This window comes from Ictidomys tridecemlineatus, chromosome 4, assembly GCF_052094955.1.
Source record: "Ictidomys tridecemlineatus isolate mIctTri1 chromosome 4, mIctTri1.hap1, whole genome shotgun sequence".
Taxonomy (NCBI): domain Eukaryota; kingdom Metazoa; phylum Chordata; class Mammalia; order Rodentia; family Sciuridae; genus Ictidomys; species Ictidomys tridecemlineatus.
This window is the reverse complement of record NC_135480.1, coordinates 46,633,531-46,641,838: the sequence shown is the minus strand read 5'-3', so window position 1 is coordinate 46,641,838 and position 8,308 is coordinate 46,633,531. Positions and strand designations below refer to the sequence as shown.

At 40.7% G+C, this 8,308-nt stretch overlaps 1 protein-coding gene across 30 annotated transcripts in view; it reads right to left on the bottom strand.

Annotated features, from left to right (window-relative positions):
- Positions 1–515: 515 nt before the first annotated feature.
- Sox6 (SRY-box transcription factor 6) overlaps positions 516–8,308 on the bottom strand; it is a 580,734-nt gene continuing 572,941 nt past the window's right edge. For all 30 annotated transcript variants that reach the window (XM_078046426.1, XM_021727329.3, XM_078046425.1 and 27 more), the window contains one exon: positions 516–7,160. In XM_078046426.1, coding sequence (XP_077902552.1) covers positions 6,857–7,160 — 304 coding nt within the window. In that variant the 3' untranslated portion in view covers positions 516–6,856. The remainder of the gene's footprint in view (positions 7,161–8,308) is intronic.

The window sequence follows — 8,308 nt, the reverse complement described above, 5'->3', positions numbered from 1 at the left end:
GCAGAAGCAGCTGAGAAATGGGCCAAGCATCCCACCCATGGTGAAGGGAAGGATCCTGAGTGCAGCCCATCTGCTGTGGCTGCTGGGCTTGGAGCAGTCAGTGTCAGGTGAGAGGCAGGTCCTGGAGATCCCATCACATGAATCTCAGCTGGATGCTCTGAGCTTTGGAAACTGTTTTGCTCTCGTGAAGAAATCAGGAAATAGGCAGTGACATTCTCTCTCATCTTCTCTTGACAAAAAAAAAAAAAAAAAAATCCACCTTGGATCCTATTCCTTCCATCTAAATCCATAAACATTTCTTGCTGCAGCAGTATATGTTCTGAGATGAAAAACGCAGGCAAGTCTTTCCAGGCTAAGGAGTCCAAGATGTTGGGCTTTTTCTCCCTCCCACCAGGCAGAAGCTGTGGCACAGAACTGGAGCTCTGTGGGCTCCAGCCACAGGTGGTGGCAAGCCTGGGGCATGCTGGGTCCAAGGGGAACTGTTTTCGGGGAACAGATGAAGCTGTACACAGAGGTCATAAAACAAAATTTATCTTTAATTGGTAAGTGTCAACAGCAGTACAAAAGATGGAGTGATGACAACTAGATTAGGGTAGAGAGGACAGTCTTGAGGTAAATGAGCATAAATAGGCAGTTCTTATAGACACTCCCCTGCGGGCCTGAGCCCATCATGGCATATACATTATCACCCAAGGATGGCATGTCTGACAGATCAGGAAAGCACCTTGTGCAAAAATGAAAAAAAAAAAGTAGCTAAGGTGCCAACATACACCAGGATAGACAAAGAGTGCGTCTTTCAATTTTGTCTTTTCCCTTAATTATGAGGCAGAGGAGGGGAAGACTTGGAAAAGTACCACTGAAAGATTATTCAATGAGTTGAGTTTTATCTCACGTCAATACTGCACAACAAAATCCAAGAGGTTTGTGTATGCAACAAAGCTAAGAACAATGATCCATTCCTTTAAATTTGAAGAGATTCTCTTTTTTTTTCCCATTTCTTGAATCCTTAGCGAACTTTTTTTTTTTTTTTTTTCATTATCAAGAGGAGAGTGTGAGAAAGATGTGATGGCAACCCTTAAGGTCATTTAAAAACTTTACACTGGACTGTACAAGATTTTTTTTGATAAACTATTTACATTTTCAGACTTTCAAACATATTCAAAGCAGCAATAGACACTAGTTTTTATGGGTTTTTTGTTTTTTTCTAATTGCCCAAATAGTTACCAGCCATGGGCCAAGTAGGTACCTGTGTTATACATAGAATTTCTACAAAGAAAATCTGCAGTTAAAATTTGCTCCAGGGTGTATTAGATGTCCCTAGAGTCTCAAGGGTCACACCCACAGTGTTGCTATAGGAACCAAAGCACAGTACCTTGACAACAGAGTTACAGTTGTCCCAACAGCCCTACACAAACTTTACACTTCGAAACAGCAGCCAGCATGTCAGTCCAGCATGTCAGTGAATTGTGCTGATTAAATTAACATAGAATACAATCTCACAATATACATCACAAACAAATTACAATGTCAGGAAATAAAAAGAGTTACAGTAAGATAAGTTATGTAGTAACAGCTTATAAGCTTGTCTAAGGTAATAAAAATTTTACATGGCAAATACAATAATGAATGAACATAAATGCTAAGCATTCTAATTTGCTACAAGCTGGAGAAGGGTACAATAAAGACTGCACTTTCAAAAAAGCAAAAACACACATGACAAAGGAAGACAAACGGAGAATGCACATGAGCAGATCTGCAATGTGCAGCATACAAAACAGTTAAATATTTGCACATTCCCCATACTCCAAGAGCACCAGCACTGAGGCCTCACTTTATGCTTGTGGTTCTTCAGGAATAAGAAACTACTGAGCAAGATATGTCACTGAGTTGCCTTCAAGCATTCCTATTGCCACAGACACTGATTGGAAGAGTATCTGCAGGAAGCAAGACCTTTCTGTCCCTACCCCACCCATCCCTCCCCTCTGCCCCTGGAGGTACCAGCATTCGGAATACTAGTTCATGATCTTTTGGAAAGCAATCTGTCCCCAAAGGAAAAGATGAGATGGGGATGAAAAGGAAATGTATTTGCATATCAATATTTTTAATGATTATCAGCACAGGGGCACGTTTGATAGCATGTGGCATCAGAAACAGAACATGATCGGCAGAAGTAACAGAAGTTGTTTATTGAGGAGGAAAACACATCAGGGGGCAGATGACTTAAGGAAATGATGCAAGTGCTTTTGTAGAAGGACAAATGAGGTCATATGATATTATTATATTTTGAGAAGTGAGCTTAAGTGCCAACTCAATCCTTGGATAAACGAGCATGACATCAGGCAAGGCTACAGCAACCATTTTTGTCACTTTCTCATTAAAAAGGAAGACCCAATAATAACTTCAATACATTCCTCTAGCTGCATTCCTCTGCAGTTGTTGGCACTTGGTATAGGACTTCTTGAATGGTTTAAAACTACGAACTGATTCTTTTTCCTTTCCCTAATGAGTTGGTAGAGGTTAACTCTTTGCAAAATAAGTAAATCAAGAGCAGCAGCCTGGGCAGTGATGTTCAAGTTCCAGGCTGCCTTCCTGCTGAGGGCAGATGGGCTTCCCTGAAACAATCTCTGCTTTCAGCCAGCCCTGTGCTCCTGGCCCAGGAGGGTGTGCTCCAAAGAAGCAGTCTGGCTTCATAAGGCAAAGAAAGCAGCCTTTAATTTTTCAGCCCTAGAGAGATCACACTCTTTTCAAACACCCCAGGCTCCCATGTCACTTATGTCCAGGGGAGGCCAAAATTTGACCAGCTCACTAGCACTGTGAGCCCACATCTGAATTTAGAACTTGGTCTGGGAGTTTGTGTCAGGACCCTGGCAAATCAAATCAGGCCCCAGCACAAGGCTGCAGAGTATCAAATACCAAATGAAGCAAACTGATGTGCTCCTGAAAGGCTGAGCTGGGTCCTCATGAAAACAACAGAGCTTCCACACCCCCCTGCAAAGGACACTGCCTGAAGTAGAGAAATTGCCAGGCTAGCTGCTCGCGTCCGAGATGAACTTTCCTTTCTCTCCCTTCTTTCCTTCCATCCTTTCTTCCTTCCTTCTCGTCCTTCCTATTCTATATGACCTGTTTTTTTTGTTTTGTTTTGTTTTGTTTTGTTTTTAAGGAAAGGATTGTCTACCAGTGTCTCTATCACAAATGACAAAGAAAACCCTGGTCCTGTATGCTTTTAAATTAAATGGAGATAATTTTTACCTTTGACTTGAAGATACCATCAAGTAGGGAGCACTGAAAAAAGGTGACAACATGCTTTAACTGGCATGGTGCGACATTATTCATGGCCAATCACAGAGGCAGATTTTTTGCCTGTAAAATGTCATTATGCTTCTTACTATTAAATGGTCACAGAACTATCTTAGAAGGTTCGTGTGGGTTCACAAAGCAAACTGACTCTCTCCTAGATGTACTGGAAATTTACTATGTTCAATTCATCTACTTTCTATAAGGAAAAAAGGGAAAAGTCTGAGTCTGTGGACAGAGGGCTCAAAACTGAATAAGAACCCAAGTGTAGGGCTTAGCTGGCCTAGCTGCAGGATGAATGCTGCCCTCACTGTAGCTGATAATTCACTGTCCCCAGCAAGTACAGTGACTCGTCAACTTCTAGTTTGGACCAATACATATGGATAGAGAACAAAAAAGAAATACATAACTTATAACTCACTAAGTACTCATGAACCAAAAATAAATTCTATTTCTATGTTATATTTACACAATTAGAAAACTCTAAAATGAGATGGTAAAGTCATAAAAACTTTGTTTAAGCCCCATTGAAATATAATGAAGTGATCCCGATGATTGTCATCCTTAATTTCCATGAATATTTAGAGCCAAACTTGGCTAATAAATAGAATAAACTTCATATGCACAAAATTTAGATTCTAATACAGCATTACTGTCTGAGCCAAAGAAAGAGGCGTTTACAATCAGATCATTCCTGAATAGCCTTTCATTTTTAAGAAAATGGCTAGAAGTTACTGCACCCCCAGTACTGAGGCAGAGCTGGAGCTAAAACAAAGTGTTCATACACACATGTATTTTGCATAAATAAATGAAATAACAAGACATAAAAATGACTCAAATCCGGCAACTGTGAGGCAAGCCCACACGAGTCGAAACAGATGACTTTTGTTCGTGTAGTTTTCGTACAACAGTTTCACATTAGTCAGAAGTGATAAAAAATACCATTTATATCCAGTGCTTATAACACTTACGAAACAACATCTGTGAGTGTGTGTGTTTTTTTTTTTTTCTTACTACAAGCAAAATCAAGTTTCAGTCCTAAAGAACAGTCCTTTGTTCTCCACCAGCCCAGAATATTATTTTGGCATGGTCATAAAAACAAACAAAATTAACCTACTATGCTAAATGTTCGCCTTTGTGCAAAATTAATTACATACAATACAATGCTAGTCATACAACACACTACCTATGCAGCACAATAAGAAAGGGGTGAGCGCAGAAGCCAAAACCAAAAAGAAAGGGGAGAAAACATGAGAATGAACTGAGGAGGAGAGGTATATAATCAAAGAAATCAGTAAGACATAATAAATATTCATTTTTTTAAGAAAAATGACCTCCTCCTCATTTGAAAGAAATGTACAAGAACAAAGTTCCAATCCCCAATCAATATTAAGAACAAAACATTCCTATCAGTACCTTAAACAGCTTATAGAGAGCACTCCCAGCTAGTGTCAGAGACAGTGACAGCTTGGCTCAACCTATTTATTGCTATTAGGTTTGGCCTGGCGCACTCTTTAAATAAATATGAAGATATACTATTTTCTTCCAAGTGACAAAATGGCTCAAGAAATCTGTTGGGGCCATTCCTATGTCTTGGTGATCAGATTCTGGGTTGTCCCATGAGGCAAACTGTCTCATTCACTGACACTCTCCCACTAACTCACTCTGGGAGTAGCTCCCTCACAGGCAACAGGCCCTGGGTTAAGGAAGGTCTGAATGGCATAGCAGAGCTTCCTGTAGTTAGGAGATGGGGAATGAAACCTCACTGCCTCCAAGCCCAGCAGCACATCTCCAGAGCTCTCCTTGAGTGACAAGTGCAGTTCATCTTATAGATATGGGGAGTCAGCCAAAGGTTTGCTGTCTCATGAGCTATCTGTTCCCCAGAATTGACAGTAGGAACATGCCATACAGGGAATGTATCCCCCCCTTCTCCTTCCCTATGGTTTTCTTTCATTCTCTGAATGTTCCATGACTATTTGCCTCTATCTTTGCTTTGAGAATGTCATCTGGCTTCCTTCATCCTGGAACTTGCAAAGAACTCCCTGGATGTGCCAGCTAGGCAACTCAGTGTAAAGGTGCCAGCCCATGATAGTAGCACTGTATACTCTACATGGCCCACAAGCCTTGGGCTTCAGGTCTGGCTGCAGGATTCTGCTGCCTTCCCACCTGGCAGCCACCACTGTTGACTCTTACTGCTGAATGGAATTCAGAGGAAATGCCGCCAATGCAGATCCTACCACTTGTTGCAAACTGAACTGGGGGAAACTCTGGCAAAAGACGCAAGGTCACAGCGAACCTCAGGGGCATACCTGCATACCTGTTAAGTGTAAGAGTATACACCTAGACCCAAATATACAGCCCTGTAGCCAGATATAAACTCATCTTTAAAAACAATAAAGATATGTATTTAATAGTATCTTGTTTCAGAAATGCTTCCAGATGCTCTGGGGACATAAAATCAATATGTACATCTTTTGTATCTAGCAGGAGAAGGAGGTGAAAAGGGCTAAAAAGTTCTTCAGGGAAGGAGGGTGAAAAACAAGAATTATTAACTTAATGCCACCAACATTGTTTTTAAATAAATAGTAAATGGACCCTTGACATTCTGGAATGAATAAATTATTTAAGAGAAAATGTGTTAAGACTGAATGTCAGGGTTAAAGGCAAAGGGATAATGGATGTACTGAGAGGTGGTCTTGGGCAGAGAAGACCACCAATTCGGTATCTGGTGTGGTGATGGCTCTGGTGTGTGTATGTCATACCACGTCACGCACTGATGGCACGTCAAGAGGCAAACACAATTGGGTACATGCACTGTGGCAACCTTGTTCATTCCTTACAATATCTTGTCTCCAGATTCCTGAGTACTTTACCATTTTCTGGAAAAAAAAAGTGTGGTTTGCTATTTTATTTTAAGATGCCAAAGATTGTCTAAGACTTTGCAGTATCTCCTTTAAGACTTTCAAAATATTAAGATTCAAAAGTTATGAAAAAGTTTGGCACATTCAAAGTTTAACTCTACACGCGGAGAAATGGAATTCCGAGGCCTTCTGAATATGCTCTGCACGCAGCGGCACATGCCGTGGACTAGTCCTGCTTCACGATACGAAATCCTCAGTTGTTTTCTAAAGTAATTCAGAATAAAAACACATTCACAACCTGTAGGCCGGCACAGCATACCTGAGTGAGAATGTTTAACCCCATCTAAAACAGTAACTTAAACCTTTATCAACATCCAAAAGAAAAAAAAAGTAAGACAAAAATATAAGACTTGTAAGACAGCTATGGGTTGAGATAAGTTTTCAAGTCCTGGTGTCTCATATTTAATATGTCTTCACCTAAATTAAAAAAACAACAACAACAACAATAACAATAACGACAAAAAACTCAAGTTCATGAAAAATCAGGGAAAACTTAATCTGTCTCACACTTTACGAAACAATTAAGACCATTCTGCTGATGTAATTGTGGAGCCACAAATGCATGCGGGCTCTTTAAGAACTTTTTGTTGGGGGAAGGGGATGAAATGTCAGAGTATTTTAATTCAGCAAACAAAAACTCCTCAGTTGGCACTGACAGCCTCCGGGGCTTCGTTTTCACTGCTATAGTCTGATTTGGGATCGTCTTCATAGTCGTCATACATTTCCATTTCATCCTCTCCATTAATCATTTCGTTTCCAGCTAGGCTTCCGCCGTCTGTCTTCATACCATAAGTGCTCTGGATGACTGGGAGGCTGGGCTCTGGGCTGGCAGAGGTGCTAGAGCAGTCAGATGTCATCTGAGGTGACGGTGTGGTAGTTGCCATAGTAATAGCACCGGGATACACAACACCTGTTCCTGTGGTGATTGGAATCTGAGGCTGTTGCCTGTATAGATTCAAAAAATAAAATGAAATAGAGGGGAAGTATCTCTATATAATAGATCTATGTACGTTCTTTCATGTGGCTTTGGGCTTTATCCCCCACACTTGTCAGAGGGGTGTCCTCTTTAACATCCTAAGCAAGTGACAAAATGTGACAAGTGTTCCTTGGAGTAGTCCTGGCACTCTCCCTGACACTATGACTGGGGGTTAAATTAGCATAATGGAGCAATCTACTGATGGTTTTGCAACATACAGGCAGAGCTCTTTTAGGTTGGCAAATATGGCAAGGCCTGGCTAACATGTGACGTCAAGGACAAGTGCTATAGTTAATACCATCAAGTTATATGTGAGATCATTTTTTTTTGAGTGCCCTGAGGGAATTTTTTAAAATAGACCAGTGGCATGAGACATATTATAATTACACTAGTAAGGAGATTGGTGTCATCTTTATCAAGATGAGAAAGGACCTAGTATGTCCCAAAGAATCAGATTTAGCAAAGCATTTATTTGGTATCCATGCAAATGTCTACTTATTTCAGTGCTGACTTGGCAGGGCAGGAACTTATGGAACAATCATCTTGGATTTCTTAAGCCTGAGTTCTAGGCTGAAGAAGTTGGGAGCAGACAGTGGTGAGCCTGCAACCTAAGTGAATAACAGCCATCAGACATGCTGCCTCATCCTAGATCCCAGCATGTGCCAGGGCCTGGTCACACCAGATCACTTCTTCATAATGTGACCCTAGTTCACATAAACTTAGCAGACTCTTTGTGAAGGTCAACCTCTGCCTGTCTAAGGAGACATGGCTACTCTGTCTCTTAATTTCACTTAAGCACTATAACCGGCACACAAGAATTGAAGATCTACTTAACTCAGAGACTATACCTAAATAATATGTTCAAAGATGTAATATTCACCAAGTAGTCCTCAGTCTTTAGAGACAGTAAATTATGGCTGAGTATTCATTTCAAAATGTCATTGGCACTGCCCTTTTGAGCCTTCTTTTTCATATATTGTAAAAGTTGGGGTCATGAAAGTTTTGGAAGATTCTTCCACCATTTTTTGCTCTGGCTTCAGACCAGTTATTGCTTGGACAATTGCTATTAACCCTATACACTATCATTGAAACTCTGTCTACCCCACTCTCACAGGAA